This window comes from Capra hircus, chromosome 6 (assembly GCF_001704415.2).
Source record: "Capra hircus breed San Clemente chromosome 6, ASM170441v1, whole genome shotgun sequence".
In the NCBI taxonomy this organism is placed as follows: domain Eukaryota; kingdom Metazoa; phylum Chordata; class Mammalia; order Artiodactyla; family Bovidae; genus Capra; species Capra hircus.
Genome location: NC_030813.1, coordinates 16188942 through 16209464, shown reverse-complemented (window position 1 = coordinate 16209464; position 20523 = coordinate 16188942). Strand labels below are relative to the sequence as shown.

The 20523-nt window shown below is 39.0% G+C and overlaps 1 protein-coding gene across 2 annotated transcripts in view; it reads left to right on the top strand.

The window, feature by feature from the left end:
* The window catches only part of SEC24B (SEC24 homolog B, COPII coat complex component), a 79535-nt gene that overhangs the window by 10101 nt on the left and 48911 nt on the right, over positions 1-20523 (top strand). For both annotated transcript variants that reach the window (XM_018049229.1, XM_018049230.1), the window contains exons 2-3: positions 6245-6988; positions 15162-15332. In XM_018049229.1, the coding sequence (XP_017904718.1) occupies positions 6245-6988; positions 15162-15332 (915 nt within the window). The remainder of the gene's footprint in view (positions 1-6244; positions 6989-15161; positions 15333-20523) is intronic.

Sequence of the window (20523 nt, the reverse complement as noted above, 5' to 3'; positions counted from 1 at the left end):
AAAAAAGCCTTCATGTGTTTTTGTTGGGATTGTATTGAATCTAAAGATCAAAATTAAGATAACTTACATCTTAATGTCAAGCCTTCCTGTCCACAAAGACTGTATATCATTCCATTTATTTAAGTCCTTGATTTCTTTCGGCAGTGTTTTGTAGTTTTCTACATATAGATTCTTCACATGTTTCATTAGATTTGTATTTTCAGTACTACTTTTTGTGTGAACTGTTGTAAATATTATCTTGGCTTTAGAATCTGAATCCTAAATTTTTAAAAATAGTAATTGCTATTCTGGTTGCTACTACTACATAATAAATCACAACAGAACATAGAGGTTAAACAACCATTATTCTCACAGCTTGTGTTGAGCTAAGAATTTGAACAGGGCACGGCAGAGATGCTTTAGGATGCCTAGGGCCAGAGCTGGGAAGATGCAAAGGTTATTTTGATGGCTGGGATTAGGATGACCTTGAAGGCTCATTTATTCACACATCTGGCACTTAGACTAGAATATATCAGACTTGTACTTAAAACCAGAGTGCCTAGCAGTGACTGCTCTGTGTGACTGGACATCCTCAGAGCATGGCAGCTGTGGAGTAAATGGGCTTCTTATGGAGTTGCTTAGGGATCCACATGCAGATAATCCCATCAAACAATACAGGTGCTCAGTTGTCTATGACTGAGTCTGGGAATTCACACAGCTTGGCTTCTGCCATTCTTTATTGGTGGAAGCTGTTACAAGCCTGCTCAAATTCAGGAGGAATAGACAGATTCTACCTTTTAATCAACAGAGTGTCAAAGAGTTTGGTGACCATGTTTTAAAACTGCCACGGTTGCTGAGGCAATTATTGGAAATATAAATAAATTAAAATGCTAATACTAGTAAAATTCCCATAATTTACAGAGTCTTTTTTTTTTTTTTCTTTTTAAAGTGAATGGTTACATTTGTGATCTTTGTCAGGCTTAATTTTTAGTTTATACAGAAGAAATATAACTTTAATAGTCATCCCCCTTGGGCTTCCCTGTTGGCTCAGATGGTAAAAAATCTGCCTGCAATGTAGGAAACTGAAGTTCGATCCCTGGGTTGGGATGATCCCCTGGAGTAGGAAATGACAGTCCCTTCCAGTATTCTTGCCTGGAAAATCCCATGGACAGAGGAGCCTGGCAGGCTACAGTCCATGGGGTCTCAAAGAGTCAGACAGGACTGAGCATTCACTATTAATATACCCCAAGAAAAAGTTAAGAATTATCTAATACATTTTAAAGTTGATGAAAATGCACAACTTGTTAGGTCACAGTAAGACAAAATTTTTAAAATTATTTTCTTGTCCTAGCATTTTCTTTCAATTTAAACTGATCTTTATTTTTTTTTTTAGTGCAAATTTTAAAAAATTGATCTTAAACATTCAAAAAATTATTTTACTTTGAAAGGAGTTAATTATTTTGGTTTAATTATACTAGAATCTTTGGGGAGGGTACTCTTGGATGATTTAGATTTTGATAAGGAATGGTATCCAAAATCACTGCAGATGGTGATTGCAGCCATGAAATTAAAAGAAGCTTACTCCTTGGAAGAAAAGTTAGGACCAACCTAGATAGTATATTCAAAAGCAGAGACATTACTTTGCCGACTAAGGTCCGTCTAGTCAAGGCTATGGTTTTTCCAGTGGTCATGTATGGATGTGAGAGTTGGACTGTGAAGAAGGCTGAGCGCCGGAGAATTGATGCTTTTGAATTGTGGTGTTGCAGAAGACTGTTGAGAGTCCCTTGGACTGCAAGGAGATCCAATCAGTCCATTCTGAAGGAGATCAGTCCTGGGATTTCTTAGGAGGGAATGATGCTAAAGCTGAAACTCCAGTACTTTGGCCACCTCATGCGAAGAGTTGACTCACTGGAAAAGACTCTGATGCTGAGAGGGTTTGGGGGCAGGAGGAGAAGGGGACGACAGAGGATGAGATGGCTGGATGGCATCACTGACTTGATGGACGCGAATCTGAGTGAACTCCAGGAGTTGGTGATGGACAGGGAGGCCTGGTGTGCTGGGATTCGTGGGGTCGCAAAGAGTCAGACACGACTGAGCGACTGAACTGAGCTGAGCTGAAGGAATGGTGTGCACCGACATATAATTAGCTGTTCTTACCTTTGCACCCTCTCTCCAAATTAAGTACCTTCCTTTTCCTTGATGGATGGAAAAGTAAATTGACTTTTTTGGGTGGATAATTTACTTCTGATAAATTTTTACCAGTTCCAACATTCCTGTTATTTTTAGAAGAATGGCATTTGAGTAGCTTGGACAAGATAATGGTTATTGTCCTGTTTCCAGAGATTTAACATAGATAAGCCAAATCAAATCATAGAGTGAGTAGATATTTAAACAGATTTATCTGATCTCTTGATTAATAAATTTGTACATTGTTGGGTTTTCTCGGGCTATAATGAAGAGTGGCAAAACCACTTTTGAAGATCTACTTTAGTAAGAGGAGAAGAACATTTTACACTTTCTTTTTTAAGGCATGTCAATGAAAGATTTGTATTAAGGCTTGTTTCCTTTTAAGTGAATAAACTCTTTTAAGTGAACTATGATCATATGAAATATCCTATAAGAAAAGTAGATTCTACACCTAGTAAAATAGTGTTGCCTGAGTTTTGGTTCATTGTATGCTTGGAATTACGGAAGTGTGGACATTATTTTTTGTTTACAGCTTGATTATGTGAGTTATCTTTGGAGAACGTATTTAAATGACTAAATACTAAAGATTATTTAGTAGGAATTGAAAGTAGAATAAGGAAATTATTCATGTATCTTTTATGAATACATATTTTCTATTTTATACATTGTTATGGCAAGGAATACAGTGACACCTTCTGTGTCAGTGAACTTGAAGCAGCTTGAAATTTATATACGTATATCTTTGTGTGTGTGTGTGTGTGTATATATATGTGTGTGTGTGTGTGTGTGTGTATATATATATATTTGATTATCCTTTCATTTGGACTTCCCTGGTGGCTCAGACAATAAAAAATCCACCTGCAATGTGGAAGACCTGGGTTTTTACCCTGGGTTTGGAAGATCCCCTGGAGAAAGGAACGGCTACCCACTCCAGTATTCTTGCCTGGAGAATTCCATGGAAAGAGGAGCCTGGCAGGCTCTGGTCCATGGGGTCGTAAAGAGTCAGACATGACCAAGCGACTTTTACTTTCACTTTTCATTTCAGGGGCTTCCCTGGTGCCTCAGAGGTTAAAGCATCTGCTTGCAATGCAGGGGACCCGGTTCGATCCCTGGGTCAGGAAGATCCCCTGGAGAAGGAAATGGCAACCCACTCCAGTATTCTTGCCTGGAGAATCCCATGGAGGGAGGAGGCTGGTAGGCTACAGTCCACGGGGTCGCAAAGAGTCAGACACGACTGAGCTACTTCACTTCACTTCACAGATACCTATTTCATTCCAAAAGACAAGCAAATTAGATTCTAGGATAATTCAAGTTTGCCCTTGGAATCAAACCTAGAATTCCATTGTTTGAGATAATTGACCTTCTGGGCTGAAGAAAGCTAGTGGGATTTTAGTGTAGCGAGGGCCAGCAGATCATTGTTTAAAAGCATGGACTTGAGCCACATTATCTAAACCAAATCCCAGCCCTATTATTTTCTAAGTATGTGACTTTGTTAACTTAAATTTTGTTTCATTTATCTTATTATAAAGTAGTTATAATGATACTCTATTTCAGGTGGTTATGAGGAGGAATAAAGGAGTGAATATATGTAAAACATTAGAACAGTGAGTGGCACAAAGTGTAATGTTTAGACTATTAATAAATTAATATTAAGTTATGGTGAAGTGAAGTGAAGTGAAGTCACCCAGTTGTATCCGACTCTTTGCGACCCCATAGACTGCAGCCTGCCAGGCTCCTCTGTTCATGGGATTTTCCAGGCAATAGTACTGGAGTGGATTGCCATTTCCTTCTCCAGGGGATCTTCCCAACCCAGGGCTCAAACCCGGGTCTCCTGCATTGTAGACAGACGCTTTACCGTCTGAGCCACCAGGGAAGTCTAAGTTATGGTAACTTTAATGATACTGATAAAATAAATACATTCTATGGTGACCAAAGATGAATATGTAAAAATGAAAGTATTAAAAATACTAGAGGAAAACATGGGTAGTTTTATAATATTGGAGTGGGGGAGGCTCTGTGAAGCATGAATTAAAATTTTATCAAGCATGAAAGATTTTACTACATGATAATTGAGAAACTATAGCAAGAGACAGCGTGGACAAAGTTAAGTAATCTGAAGGAAATACAGGCAGCACATAATAATAACATGGTTAAATTGCTTAATGTATGTGAACATTTATAAATTATTAAGGGACACACAATCCTTTGGGGAGAGGGTAGATAACAAAGATACCCAAGTGGCTAAGAAACATTTGTAAGGATTCTCAGCAGCACTCAAAGTTTAGTACTGCAAGCTAAAATGTTTCTCTCCTATTAGATTGGCAGACATTAAAATGGTACTCAGTGTTGGGAAGATGAGGCATTCTGAAGCATCACTGATGAGAGGAACAAATTGATAGACATTTTTGGAGATATTTGGCAATAATGGTCAATTTTCAGTTCAGTTCAGTTGCTCAGTCGTGTCTGACTCTTTGCGACCCCATGAATCCCAGCACGCCAGGCCTCCCTGTCCATCACCAACTCCCAGAGTTCACTCAAACTCATGTCCATCAAGTCGGTGATGCCATCCAGCCATCTCATCCTCTGTCGTCCCCTTCTCCTCCTGCCCCCAATCCCTCCCAGCATCAGGGTCTTTTCCAATGAGTAAACCCTTCGCGTGAGGTGGCCAAAGTACTGGAGTTTCAGCTTTAGCATCAGTCCTTCCAATGAACGCCCAGGACTGATCTCCTTCAGAATGGACTGGTTGGATCTCCTTGCAGTCCAAGGGACTCTCAGGAGTCTTCTCCAACACCACAGTTCAAAAGCATCAGTTCTTCGGCACTCAGCCTTCTTCACAGTCCAGCTCTCACATCCATACATGACCACTCCTTTGTTGGCAAAGTAATGTCTATGCTTTTTTAATATGCTATCTAAGTTGGTCATAACTTTCCTTCCAATTTTAATTGCCCCTAAACCCTTTGAACCTCCAGTTTCAATTCTAGGAACTTATCCTGCAGATTCATCACAGGTAGACCTCATAAATTAGTTCACTCCCTGGAATAAATATTCATCGTGGGGATTTGGTAAATAATGTTATGTTTCTACAATGAAATATTGTTAGATTCTTTTAGAATAATAATAAAGATTTATATACGCTAACACAGGATATCCTTGCTGAACTGTAGTATGGTCTTTGTGGTTAAGTATATATATATGTGTGTATATATATATATTACATATATTGTACATATAGGTATCCAAACAATACATAAGAAACCGTTAACTAAACTGCATCTGGGAAGTAGGATTTCAGCTACCAGGGAAAGAAGGGCACTTGTACTTTTCACTTTATGTTCTTCATTGTTTGAATTTTTTAAATAGTAGATATATTGTTAGCTTTATAATTTAAAAAAGGGGAGGCAGTAAGAAAGGTTTGAACTTCGTCTTTGGTAGGTATATTGTTATCTGTTACTACATGACGAAATAGCCTAAAACTTGCCAGTTTAAAACAGCCAGTACTAATCTCATGGTTTCTGTGGGACCTGAAGCAGTCTAGCTGGGAGATTCTGGATTAGGGTCTCCAGCGTGAGATTGTAGTCAGGCTGTCAACTGGGGGTCTGGTTATCTTTAAGACTCTATTACGTGGTGTGAAGAGTCTGCTTCCAGACTCACTCTTGAGGTTGTGAGCAGACCTCAGTTTCTCTCTGGCTGTTGGTCATGAGAATGCGATTCCTCACTGTATGGATTATTCCAGAGCGCTCTTCACAACTTGGCAACTTTGATCTTCCGCACTGAGAGATCTGAGTGCCAGTGCCTGAGGCAGGACAAGTCTCAGGAGTGATAGCATTGCCTCTGCTGTGTGCTGCTGGTCACACAGTCCAATCGGGGTTTATCGTGGGAGGGTATGAGTACCAGAGCAAGGAGGTAACTGGGCACCATCTTGGAGGCTGACTACCACGGCAGGTCTGTTAGAGTACAATCTCTTGTAACAGTTTGGGATTATGAAGAAGTAAATTAGGGCAACATTTAGATGGGAACTATGCTTAAAAATTAGTTGCCTTCTTACTAATTCCTGTCAATACTTGCTTTTCTTTTTCAGGTCCAGCACAGAATCAAATGCAGGTTCCATCTGAGTATGGGTTGCCTCCTCAAAACTATATTGTTCCCTCAGGACATTACTCTCAAGGACCTGGGAAAATGACCTCATTGCCATTGGATAGCCAGAGTGGTGATTACTACTCTGGTCTCTATACGGTACCAACCCAGAACGTGGCGACTCCTAACACAGCCAGCCAGCAAGCAGGAGCACAGCAGATGTATGGCAGGGCTCCTCCCGCCCCTCATGCTGTGGGATCCACCCCGGGATCTTTCCAAGGTGCCTCGTCCTCCGCATCGCATTTGCAAACGAGTGCCTCCCAGCCGTACTCCTCTTTTGTGAATCATTACAACAGTCCAGCCACGCACTCTGCCAGTTCGTCTGTTGCTTCTCAGGGATTTCCCTCTACTTGTGGTCACTATGCTTTGTCAACTGTTTCTAATGCTGCGTATCCTAGTATTTCATATCCCTCTCTACCTGCTGGTGATCCATACGGGCCACAAATGTTTACCTCACAGAATGCTCCAGCTGTCAGGCCAATTAGAGATAACTCATTTTCTGGTCAAAACACCGCTGTCAGCCATCCGTCCCCGCTTCCACCTCCACCATCACGACAGTACCACCAGCAGCAGAGTCTTTCAGGATACAGTACTTTCTCGTGGTCAGCCCCAGGCCTTCCATCAACCCAAGACAATCTGATTCGAAACCACACCTCCCTGGCTACAGCCAGCAACCCAACAAATACCGGTAGGTTGAATGAAAAGTCCACCAAAGCATGGTTGAAAGTCAGTGCATTTCCAATCCGTTTTTATTGCATGAAGGTTAAAGATGATATTGCCTATTAGAAAAATCAGAAATTAGCTTACTTTTGCTATTTATTTGCTTTTATTTAGTGTAAAATTTTGTAGCATCTCCTTGAACCCTTCCCCTTCATTTGTTCACAGTTAGCCTCCTGACCGTCTGCCTTCTATAGCATGGTTCCTTGCCACGATTAGGATCTCCGTTGGTGTTTACTAATACGTTTTCTTGCCTCTGCAGTAGTTGTCTTTAATGTGAGTTAGGAATAGGGCACAGTGGAAGGGTCCATTTGAGGATATGTTTTGTTAGCTGCTACTTTCTTTTTTATATTAGTTCAGCTTTGGGATAGTTATTCTTCCAGTCATAGCTCCATTCTCTGTAGAAAAAAATTATAGCCTGAAACACCAAACTGGTTAGGTAAACTCTTATTTGCAGCTTTCACAGAAGATATATTTCCTATACATTAAAGCTGATGTTTTCTCAGCCCCAGATAGATAAGTTAGAATGAAGGACAGTGAAGATGGAGAAAGATATATGAAGAATACCCTTGTAATTAGTTTTTCACCTTCCTAGATCAAAATATGATTAAATTGATTTGTTTATAAGTTATATACACAAGGTGTATATATAGTTTATTTAGTGTGCGGTTTGCATAAAATACACTCACTTTAATTCATCTTGTCACTTTGACCTTAACAAAATCTGCTCTTGAACGGAATGAAACAGTATGTAAAGAATGAGTACTGGAAATCTGGGATAGTTTTCTGAATGATGTCTTTACATGGTCTATCAGAGTCTAGATAGCCACATGTCAAGAATGTTGTAGAAAAGTATCCTTCCCTGGACAGTTAGCTTATTTAAAGTTAGACCTTCAGAATATTAGATCTGAACTGTACGTTTGAGATCATCTGTTCTTTCAGTGCGATGTTACTTAGAAACGCCTTGGGTTGCAAGCAGCTAATAGTGGTTTAAACAGAAAAGGTGTGTGTTTTTTCTGGAGTCAAGAAGTCTAGGCAGATGCAGATCCAGACGTCCTCATTGTCTTCTCTGCCATCCTTAGTATGTTGGTTTATAGAAACAAGACAACTTACGTACCTGTCAAAATTAAAAGCAGAAAGAAGGGAGAGGATAGACTGGGCTCGTGGCAGTGGCAGACGTCATCTTGCGTGTCATTTGCTATTGCTGTTTAAAAGGCCATGTCTAATATGAGGGAAGGCCAGAAAATGAATAGTTGGCTTTGGAGCCTCCATGGTAGAGAAAGGCATGAAAAAGGGGGTTAGTACTGACTGGGTCTTAGGTAAGTCAACTTGAAGCGTCCGTCACAGTTCCCAAATCTGGCTCTGCACCAGAATCCCTTGCATAGAATCCCTCAAACCCAACTGACTGAGCTAGAATAGAATAATCTCCAGGGTAGTCTTGGGAATCTGAATTTCTGCCTGGATCTTGAGTGATGTCTGGTAACAGATCCAGATTCTAGTGCTGTCCCTTCGCTTTACAGACTCGGAAAGCCTGTGGTCCTGAGCGCTGGAAGCAGAGAGTGTCCTGAAGCTTGGTTTCTTCTGACTCTCTGTCTACCCATCTCGGAACCAGGGCTTTCTGTCCTGTAGAAATCCTGTTTCCTTTTCCTTTCAGCAGTCCTTTTACAGATCAGCTTATCTAAGGTCCCTCTGACCTAAGGATTTTATGACTTTTGTGACCAAGAAAAAGAAGAAAGTCAGGTAATTCGTATCTTATTTCTGAGATAGTAATAGGACCGGATAGGATGAGTTTATATTAAGATGTAGGATTGAAAAATGTGGGGCCACTTGGCTTATGAGTAGAATACCTATTGGCAAGGGCCTACTATTGAAAAAAATATTGAATAAAGAGTAAGGATAATTACAAAATTACCTTCTATCAGAATGACTAGTAATTAGTCCATTAGGCAAAGAGAAGGGAGTGTATTTCCATTGTTTTAATTGTAATACTATATTATGAAAACCATAATATATATAATTTTAGAAGTTAATGTGTAAAGAAGTGGGCTTTTCCCCCCTTAGATTGGTAAATGACTTTTTCATTGTAGTTCAGAAATTGACAAATTAGATATATCTCAGGTTAATATGGCCTATTGCTTGTCATCATTTCAAAAGAAATAAAGAGATTACTTTTAAAATTCAGTATTACAGAAGTTCCTAAACGTCCTCAGTTGATGTTTCTCTAATTTTTCCAGTGCCCCACACTACATCGTAGTAATAGTTCATAACATTTTCTGACAGATGTTACTGTTTTTCTCTTGGAAAATTTAAAACATCCCTTGGAACCGTGAGTTTGTTGCAAGGGCAACTTGAGTACCTAAGTACAAGGTTTGGGAACCATAGGTATGTTGATTGTAACTTTCTAGAAAGACAAGCAGTTTAATTGCTTTGGACACTTAAATTATATTGTCAAAGTAGGAATCTTACATGTTAAGCATGGTTTTGTATGAAGAGTGATCTTTGAGTAATTGATAAGAATGATTGCATATTATCACTTGATTATATTAGTCTCATTTTCGGGTAATATAGTTAAACTTCAGCAATTCATGAAGGGTTGAGAGCCAAAAGTATAACCTGAGCTAAGCGAAGTCGCTCAGTCGTGTCCGACTCTCTGCGACCCCATGGACTGCAGCCCACCAGGCTCCTCTGTCCGTGGGATTTTCCAGACAAGAGTACTGAAGTGGACTGCCATTTCCTTCTCCAAGGGATCTTCCCAACCCAGGAATTGAACCCGGGTCTCCCGCATTGTAGGCAGATGCTTTACCATCTGTACCACCTGAGTTAAGTGATTATCAGAAATACAGTGATTGATACATGCTATTACTTTTAGGCAGTTGAGTTCATATTCAGAAATGTGGAATAAAAGAGACATTTAAACATTATCTCATTTGCCTTTTTAGAAAAGCACATTCATTTAGCACTAGAATTTCAGATTATTTTTGTTAAAAACATAGTGATGTATGTTTTGAGTGCTGTGTTTAGTTAATTTAGGGTGAAATTTTGGCTAGTGTTTAAAAGGTATCATTAGGCCATTAAATTTTTTTTAACTGTCGTTATAGGTAAATTTCTCAAGGTTCAGAAGCTCTTTCCTAGTTTGAGGTGAAGTTGGTTGAGTAATACAAGTTCAACAAGGATTATATCTTGCTGGCATATTGTAAAGTAGTACTATCTGATTAATGCTATTTTACCAAGTACAGTTTTATTTTTTTAAAAAAGAGACTTAAAAAAATCTACTGATAGCATGCTTGGGGCTGGTGCACGGTGATGACCCAGAGAGATGTTATGGGGAGGGAGGTGGGAGGGGGGGTTCATGTTTGGGAACGCATGTACACCCATGGTGGATTCATGTCAATGTATGGCAAAACCAATACAGTATTGTAAAGTAAAAGTAAAAATAAAAATTAAAAAAAAAAGATAAAAAATAAAAAAAATCTACTGATAAAAATAATAATAAACACTGATAAAATCCTAGTGTAAAAACCTACAACTTACATGATAGTAAGGTGTAATCGCTGATAGGTTAATATATGTCTGTCATCTTAGGGTGATGATGTGCCTGAGGAAAAGCAAAGTAGATACTAGGAGGTGACTCTCTGGATAAAGAAATCAAGTTAGAAATGTTAGAAAACTACATTGGAGATACAAATAGTACAGCTAAGAGATTATTTTCAGCTTCGGGAACTTGTGTTGAGACTGCAGAGTTGTGAGACAATAATAATAATTCTGCTCCCTCATACTCCTTCAGTTTTTCATAGGCACTCTTGAACCTTATCTTTCTCACCTTTGTACCTTCCACCTGAAGATTTTCGATACTTGCTCCTTTAAGCTCAGAAGATGAAACGTCCATCTTTATGATCACTTCCTTCAAAACTTGGTTTTATCGGTTATTCCTCTTCTGGTGTCTCAGTTTCCCAGTTTCTGCTGGGCTGTGGCATTGGGAAGGTGAGAGGAAAGGACGAGGTGAAGGAAAAACATAAGCTTGGTTCTGTCTGTAATCAGCAGCCATCAGAAATTTATAAGCACAGTGGTGACACTGTCAGATTTGTGATTTAGATCTTCCTTTGTGAGAAGTGTGGTAGGTGAACTGAAAGAGGAAGAACTTGGAGACAAGACTAACTAGGAATTAACTACAACTATCTAGTTGAAGGATGATAACATAGGTTGGGATTTGTTTAGATAGAAGACAGGTGGCAAGAGATGATTTCAAGAATTGGTTGATAGGGTTTATGAAGGAAAAGGAATAATAGAAGTTGACTTTAAATTTTCTAGTTTGAACAGCTTGAATGGGTAATGGTATTATTAGTTGAGAATTTAATCTCGCTAGTTCCAGCAGAGTTGTATGTACACTTACTGAGGAGCTGCTAAGAACTAACTAGGGAACTACCTTAATGCCAACAAATAAATACATAAACGGTTTTTTAAAAAAATTGTGTTCTGTTGCTAAATATACCATATTTCATCTGTCACATTCTCTTTATGAAAGGAGTAGTTTTGTTGTTGGTTTTTTTCCTGGCATTTTTTGGGTGGTCTTTAATATTTGTGGAACTTGTCTTCATTTATTTGACAGATATTTGAAAGCTAACTATGTGACAGGCATTTATTTTAGTGCTGGGAAATAAAATAGCAAATGAAAAGACTCGATGCCTTACCTCGAGAAGCTGTAATCTTCTAGGAAGGCAAGTGAAGTCGCTCAGTCATGTCCAGCTCTTTGCGACCCAATGGACTGTAGCCTACCAGGCTCCTCCGTCCATGGGATTTTCCAGGCAATAGTACTGGAGTGGATTGCCATTTCCTTCTCCAGGGGATCTTCCCGACCCAAGGATCGAACCCGGGTCTCCCGCATTGCAGGCATTTACCGTCTTGTGATAAAGTTAAAAAACAAGCAGGAATAATGTTTAGAGATACTTATCTGTGTGGTAAACTGTTGAATAACAAAAGCAAGGGGATAGTGAACACAGTCAGGAGGGAGGCAAGGGAATGCCTGCTGTGAGGACTGCACCAAGAGCGTCAGCAATATTGGAAACGTTTTCTTTTCACAGTTGGATGCTGAGTTCATTGGTATTTCTTTTATTATGATTTTATAACTACATACACGTATGTAAGGCATAGACTTACTTGTATCAATTATTTTATTAAAGCGAAAAGTCTGTTACATCTAAAGGGGCTTACGTGTAATTCCCTTTAATGGAAGAGAGCACGGCAAGTGCAAGGGACTGAAAGACTTTGAAGCTAGAGGAGAACCGTGGGCCAGGAGGAGGCTGGGGTCATTCAGGGCCTGGTTGACCACATTAAGCTTTTCAGGACAAGATGCTTTGTCTGCACCCTCAAGCACTGGCAGAATATTGAAGGACTGTGAGCAGGACGATGCCGTGTATCAAGCTGGAGACTGGAGAGCGCAGAGGGCCCTGTGCACACCCGAACTACTTCTCTTCGACTTGGTGCCTGGAATTTTGTTTCTGAAAAATTACTTGTGGGGCCGTCTAGAGGCCCAGGGGGATGGAATCATTCTCCAGAGAGGATTTATATTTCCTTCTGCCAGTTTCCTCCGAGAACTACCAGCTTGTGATCACATTCATCCCAGTCTAAGGCCCTAGGTGTAGTGCACTGTGTAGACGTTCTGAATCAAAGCTGCTGGCTTTTGTAAGGCCTGGCTTCCTGGTTTATCCTGGTCCTGAGGTTATAACCCTTCAGCTACTATCCGAAAGTGAAGGTATGGGCTGCCGTAGCAGGTACCCTATCTTGGGTGTGCTGTGGGAGGCGTCTTATTTTCCACACTCTGCAGGGCCACCAAGAACAGCAGATCTGGTTTGCGATAGATATCCACAGGGTTTCGAAAGCAGCTCTGAGTGTTGGGCTTATTTCTGTTCAGTTTTCAAGTTCTTACAGATTTTCCCCCAGAGATTAGCTTATGTCATGTTAGGTTTTTGGTGATTTTAAGAAGATCTTTTAGAATATAGTTTTTAAAGTTATCTTCCTTAGAAGGTTTAGTCATAGTTTCCTAGATCATCATTACCAGAGGCGGAAATATTTTCTATATTTTTATACAGTGTCTTTTAGTCTCTCATATGAGCAAAGGTAAAATTAGCATATTTACTGTTTTCCATACCCCTTTTCTTTCTCACTCAATTTTGAGTGATTATAACTTTCTTAATTTTTACCTTGTGCTGTTAAATATACTCATCACTCTTGTTACTTTGACATTTTGAATGATTTTGTCGGTTATCTAATGCTGGTTGAAAACCAGAATTATTTATTTTTCACAGTTCTGTGGGTTAGTTGGGTTCCTCTGCTTGTTTTCCTGGGCTTCTGTGACTTCATTTAGCTTGACAGTTGGCTAGGCTGAAGATCCTAGGGCTTCACTCACATGTCTAGCATTGGTGCCCACTGTTCACGTGAGTACTTAGGTTTTTCTCCACATTGACCAGATCTGCTTCCTTACATGACGGGGTCAGGGCAGCATTTCAAGAGCAGAAAGATATAAGCTTCATTGCCTCTCAAAACCTGAGGTCTTGAGCTTGTACACCATTACTTTTGCCACATTCTGCTGGTGAAAGCCAGTTGAAAGTTTAACCTCAATTCAGGGAGTGGGAAAATAGATTCCCGCTTCTTAATGACAGGAACTGAAAAATATTGTTGACTGTGTCTCTCACAGTGACGTTTGTCCATACTAAAAATAATGTGGCAGTCAGTGCATTTAGGCCACAGCCCACCTTCTTTCCCCATTCCTCATATCTGTGTCGTTTGTACACTTTTGGGAAATATGTCACATTTTGTTCTGTTACTGTATATATTGTTACATTTGTTTCAGTCTTAGACCTGAGTTTGTTCATGTATGTATACACACATCATGCATATAACACACATACGTACCTGTCTGTCTGTGTGTGTATGCTGTTGTGTAAGTTTAAGATGTGCTGCATAATGATATACAGATTTATTGCAAAATGACTACCATAGCAGGGTTAGTCACCTCTCATAATTGCCTTTTTTGTGTATTTGGTGAGAACATTTAAGATATACTGTCATACTTTAAAGTATATTATAACAGTGTTTTAAAGTATAGTCACCATACTGTACATTAGAGCTCCAGAACCTACTCCTAACTGAGAGTTTGTACCCTTCGACCAGTATCTCCCTATTTTACTCACCTCCCTGCTTCCAGTAACCAAAACTTTCTACGAGTTCGGCTTTTTTAGGTTCCATATATAACTTGGACCATACACTGTTTTTCCGACTTAACCTCAATCAGCATGATGACCTCAGGGTCCATTCACGTTGTCTCGTGGCAGCATTTCCTGCATTTTTGTGGTTGAATGGTATTCCAGTGTGTGTGTGTGTGTTTTCTTTATTCCCACATTTTGTGTCCATTCACGCCCTGTATTGTGTGTATACACACACACACGTATATATGCATACACATACCTCCATGTGTATATATCTAGAGCCACCACATTTTTAAAGTCCATTCATCCGCCAGTGAACACCTGGGTTGTCATCGTAGGTTTTTCTATTATCTCTTGTTTGGCTGAAGAGGATCTTGCAGGTCGGGCAGTTGGAGCTGTCACAGAGACCAACTATGAATCACATGCACTTTTCTCCAGAAGTCCAACCTGATGTTAATCTCAGAACCTTACTTAGCTACCTGTGAGACAGGGCATCTGACTAGAGACAGCAAATGAGACGTGGCAGTTTACAGTACAAAGTGGGGTCAGAGCTAGTACTGGAAACATCTGTATAATTCACAGATCACATTACTGTTGACGCAGACCACCTCTATCATCTGAGGTACACCGCTGTACAGTGCAATAGTCCATATTAATAATAGTGATCTTTAGTAAAGATGGTTGAGGTTCATTTTGTTTAAGAAGGTTTGTGGAATGTTTTAGGAAAATTGCCATTAAGGGGTGTTAAAACATTTAGTGAGTTAAGTTTTTCGTTTTTTGGAAAATCATTTCTTTGGACCCGTTATTTCCTAGATACAGACATACCAGATAAATGTGATGCTGCTGAAGTTTCTACAAGAACTTCAGATAAACTGTGTTTTGTTGGTATTTTAATGTATTTCAAGCTTTACTGCTGTGGGTGAAACAGTTTCCTGTCTTCAGTTGCAGATTCCTTGTCCTGTTCTGTAATGCAAAATGTTCAGCCCAAGTCCAGCCCAGTAGTATCCACTGTTGTGTCAGGAGCCTCGTCAACTAGAATGCCTCCTGCTGCAAATCGTCCAGTGGAGCCTGTGGCCTCGGTTACACAGCCGTCAGAGCTATTACAGCAGAAAGGTATTTGAGAAATCTTATTATACTAGGTATAGTACATACACACATATGCGTACGTGCTAATTCAAATAGCTGATTTAAAAAAGTCAAACTGAATAACCATAATTTATAGAAAATATGAAAAAACTAATTTATAGTTTCTATTCAGATGATTATATTTTAATATATTCCAGCCTCTGTTTATGATTTTATATATGTTGTAGAATTTTGTTAAATCTGTTATGCATTTTATATAATTGTAATCAGTTTGCATAATATTTTGTATTTTGCTTTTACATTTATTAAATTATATAGTTCTCCGTATATGTCTGCACAGTTTTGTAATCATGATGACTAATTCATTGTGTCAGTATAATTTACTAATCATCCCTCTATTATGGACCATTTCATTTCTCTCTTTTTTTTTTTTATAGATTATTGTTGTTTCTTCTAGGATGAAACACCCAAGATTTCCTTATTTAGTGAATTTACGTACCCTCTTTGATGACTTCTTTGCTTGTCTTTATAATTAATAGAAAGTAACTTTTGACCCAGTTTTTAGAATGAGAGGATGAAAATGAAATTGTAAGCCACACTCTTGCCTTGTTGACAAACAATATGGTTTATTTGTTTGCTCGTTTAATAGTTTGCATGTGTTAAGTGACAGGTGTTCTTTTAACCCTGTCTCCCCACACCGCCTTTTCTTTTGGCAGTATTCTTGACTGTTTTGCGTCTGGCTAAAATTCCAAATCTGTTGATGTTTCAGGTTAATATACTGTATTTCTCATTAGATGAGAGAGAACTGTTTTGGGGATGTGTTTTAGGCACTGCATCACTGTATGATGACAAACCCTCACCTTGAGTTTGAAGAACCCTCTTTTGTTTTGAAACTCTGGGAGAGCCACGTCAACCCTTGGACTTGTCTCACTGCCCTTACCTGTACCTGCTAAGTGTTCCTGTAGTCAGCAGAGGCTTTTCTGTCATTTGATTGGATTGTACATTATAGATTTTCTTCTTCTTCTTTTCTTTTTTTAAGAAAACCAACTGCAGCACCAAAGGGCACCCGTTGATTCCCAACAAGCCAGTAGATGTGTTAGGAATAGAATCTAGTTATTATAGCATTAACCTTCAAAGTGAGGGACTATCAGAAGAGTTTTACTTATCATGAGTAGAAGAAGCTTAAGGGTAGGTAGGAGCCCTAACTAAATGAGTGGTGTGCTTCCTAACCATTGGTGGCCACCTTCCAGATATTACGTATCTTGCTTCTTTTGGTCCTTTACATTGCCCCCCACTAATTTATTTTAAACCCTTTATCAGTTCTACTAGGTAGACATCCTGGTTTTAAGATAAGAAAAGTGACATTCACAGCAATTAGGTAACTTGCTCAAGATGATAAATTAGGGAATAGTAGAATGAAAAATCTTTAACTCTCACCTTCCTATCTTGTGCTGTCTCTATGAGGCTGAATTATTGTTTTTGTCAGCTGTTAAGCTCTTATCTTACTCAAGATAACGCTCCTTGAATAAGTAACAGAAAAGATAATACTGGAGACATTTGAATTGCAGCTTTTATTGTTCTGTTTTCTGAAGTAGAAGATAGGCTGCTAAGTGGTCTCTTTTAATGCCTTTGGATGGATTTGGAATGCACACACAGGTCTGTGTAAGCTCTGGCACCAAGCGTGTTGTGCACATAGTGGTTTGTGGGCCTGATAGTTCTGGTAGTTCTGCAGGCTACAGCTGTGTATGGTGTGCTCTGGGTCTGATACGGTGTCTGAAATATTGTTACTTGAAAGAGATTAGTCTTTTTCTCCTGTGAATGAAAAGTGTTGCCTGCTATATAACAAAGAATGGGGCAGCCACGGAGACATTGTAGCTGCCCGCCAGCAGTCAGCCCTGAGGGAACTCAGGACAGAGGCAATGGGGCTGCCTGCTGCCTTGCCCTAAACCGCTGCAGCGGGGCGCCTGAGGGAGCTCGGGAAGGGAAAGAGCTGGACGTCGGCCCAGCGGCGGTGCTTATCGGGGGAGGGATTTCACTGCATCTTGCCATATGTAGAAAAGTGCTGCATCGATTAGCTGGTTTTCTTTAATTAATGGTGATCTTTTGATGTTCCAGCTGCCTGGTCTTTGTCCCCAAAACCTCTATATATCCTGGCTCCTCCCTTACCCCTTCAGAACAGCCCCTCAGAGCTGTCTGAGATACCGGCCTCCAGGCTTAAGTCCTCAGAAAGCCCAGCAAATAAAACATAGTTCTCAACCTTTGCTGCTGCTGCTGCTAAGTCGCTGCAGTCGTGTCCGACTCTGTGCGACCCCATTTAAGTTGTGCTTTTTTCCCAGTGTTTCAGAGATACCCTTTCTTAGTTATTCTCTCAGCAATTTTTACTGGTTTTTAGAGTAGAGACTTCAAAATTTTGCTTGCATACCTCCTAAAATTTTTTTGAAGAAAACTAGAACTACTTTGAACATTTTTAGATCGACATCTAAAACTTTTCACCAGAAGTTTAAATACTTGCAGTTACATAATTTTCAGTGTACTGCATACATTGACTTTTAAAACAAAGATGTTGTGTTTTTCGTTGTATCCACTGGGATGAAGTCTGTCATCCTTTAAAAAAAATAGTGAAATGAGCCCTTCTTTAACAATGAGAAAGTTCACATTTTTCCTTTTTCTTCTTAATATCATATCTCCTCTCTTGAATGTAGTAAAAATATATACTTAAGCTAGAAAATTTTTAACACTCCATCATGCTTCTCTGCTACTATATATATGTATATGTTGAAGTTTTAAAATTTGTGTTATTATCTATAACCACAGGTGTCTAAGAGTTAACACTTTTTCTTCTTGATTATTCTATCAATACAGTTATTTTGAGTTTCTAGTGGGTGAAAACAATAAACATTATGAATTTTGGTGCTTTTTAAATGGAAAGTACCTTTTCATTGGAAATACATCTTTCATTGAGGTTAATGGCTTTCTCTCCGCCCCACCATAGCTTTCTGTACCTGGGTTGCATATGGTTCATTATTAAAATAAGATACATTTTAGAAAAATTTCATTTATAGTTGTTTATTTTTGTACAGATAATTACTGAGAAAATTTTGTTCATGTAAGGTAGATAGGAATGGTATTGGAAGGGTTTTATTAAAGCAATATTGTTCTTTTAGGTTTTTTACCCTTCTGAGTTTATTTTCCAGGTTGTAGATAGCTGGCAGCATTATTATTTCATGTAGCAGTTTACAGTTCACAAACACCTTTAGGTTTTATTGTCACACTTGATCATCGTGTGAAGCAGACATACCATATATTTCTTTTATAGAAGAGAGAAGTTGAGGTTTAGAGAGGTGTTTGTTTTACTGAGTTAGCAGTTATTCAAGATACTGTAAATTACATTATACTATTGCCAATATAATATCATATACTTTTATCTCACAGGTAGTATCTCCACATAACCTAGTTGGCAAAGGCAGTCCTCATTTTCAAACCAGTGAGGCACATTTTATTCTTTGTCAAATAGTCTGATTTAGTTTTTAATCCAATAAAATGTATTCCTAAAGTTTCAGGAGGTATCATAAACTCCACTGAGAAATAAATTTCATCTTATATCTCATAAGCCAAAATTATTAAAAGCTGTCAAGTTTAAATGTCAAAGTTATTCTTTTTTATAGTAAGTTATAAAAACTAGACAGTGAATCAATATGCTGTTTCTCATTGCCAAATTTGAAACAAAGCGTTGTAATATGTACCTAACATTACCCTATTTGTGAAGCAAAGATTGTCTTAAAAAGCATTGTATTCCTGTGGTAAAATACATGCATAGTGTTATGCGCTCCAGTCACATCCAACTCGCAACCCCATGCTGTACCCTGCCAGGCTCCTCTGTCCATGGAATTCTCCAGCCAAGAACACTGGAGTAGGTTGCCCTTCCCTTCTGCACGGGATCTGCAGGCAGATTCTTTATCTTCTGAGCCACCAGGGAAGCCCCAAATATTTGCATGCTGCTGCCGCCGCTAAGTCACTTCAGTTGTGTCTGAGTCTGTGTGACCCCATAGACGGCAGCCCACCAGGCTCCCCTGTCCCTGGGATTCTCCAGGCAGGAACACGGGAGTGGCATAGTGTTTATCAAACTCTGTTATTTGACTTTTTTTTTAGTATTTAAATAGGAATCATGCATAAAAGTTAGAAATAATTCCACTAATTTAATCAGACATAGTAAAAATTTGTACATATACTAATATATATACAGCATGTATATATATTTTATAATATATATATATGCTACTAAGTACTAATAGGTTTATTGTTGTTTAGTGGCTAAGGTGTGTATGACTGTTTTGTGACACCATGGACTTGTAGCTCGCCAGTGTCCTCTGTCCCTGGGATTTCCGAGGGAAGAATACTGGAGTGGGTTGCCATTTCCTCCTCCAGGGGTTCTTCCCAACCCGCGGATAGAACCTATGTCTCCTGCACTGGTGGGCAGATTCTTTACCACTGAGCCACCTGGAAAGCCCAGCTAATAGGTTTACCTGCTAATAAATTTTTTGTTGGTTTTAAAAGAAGGTAGAAGGAATTAAATATTGTATAAAATAGGAGATATGAAATAGTTACAGTTATTATAAATATGTTACAATAAAATGTGTTGTAAAGTACTTTATTGAATATCTCATAGACTTTGAGAGAAACCCAGTGTATCTTGAAAAAGACTGGTAGTCCTAGAAAATATTCTACATGTTTTTAAAGGAACTGGCATTACTCAAAGTGTTGCTCAGATTGGTAGAAGGTTCTTTTTCTAATGACTTGCCCTAGGGATAAGTATTGAGAATAGTTGAAAATAATTGTTTTCTTTTAAATATACGCAAAAACATGTTTTGAAGTTCAGTAGTGATTGTAGCAAATACTTGTGTAGTATTTGCTGTATTTCAGGTTCCATTCTAAGATTTAAAATATATTAATTCATTTAATCCTCCCAGCAACCATTTGAGGTAGTCATTGTCCCGTCTTACAGATGATATAAATGAAGAACAGAGAGGTTAGTAATTTGCCCCAAAACACACAGGTAGTAAGTGGTATTTCCTGGAATTGAACTCAGAGACCCCATTTTATCCATAATGTCCTGCTGCTTGTCTGTTTAATATTTCTTACTGTTCTTGCTTTGTTCTCATTGAACTCTGAAAAGCAGTGGCTTCTTTGATAGTAGTGGTTGGGGCCTGCATATGTGCAG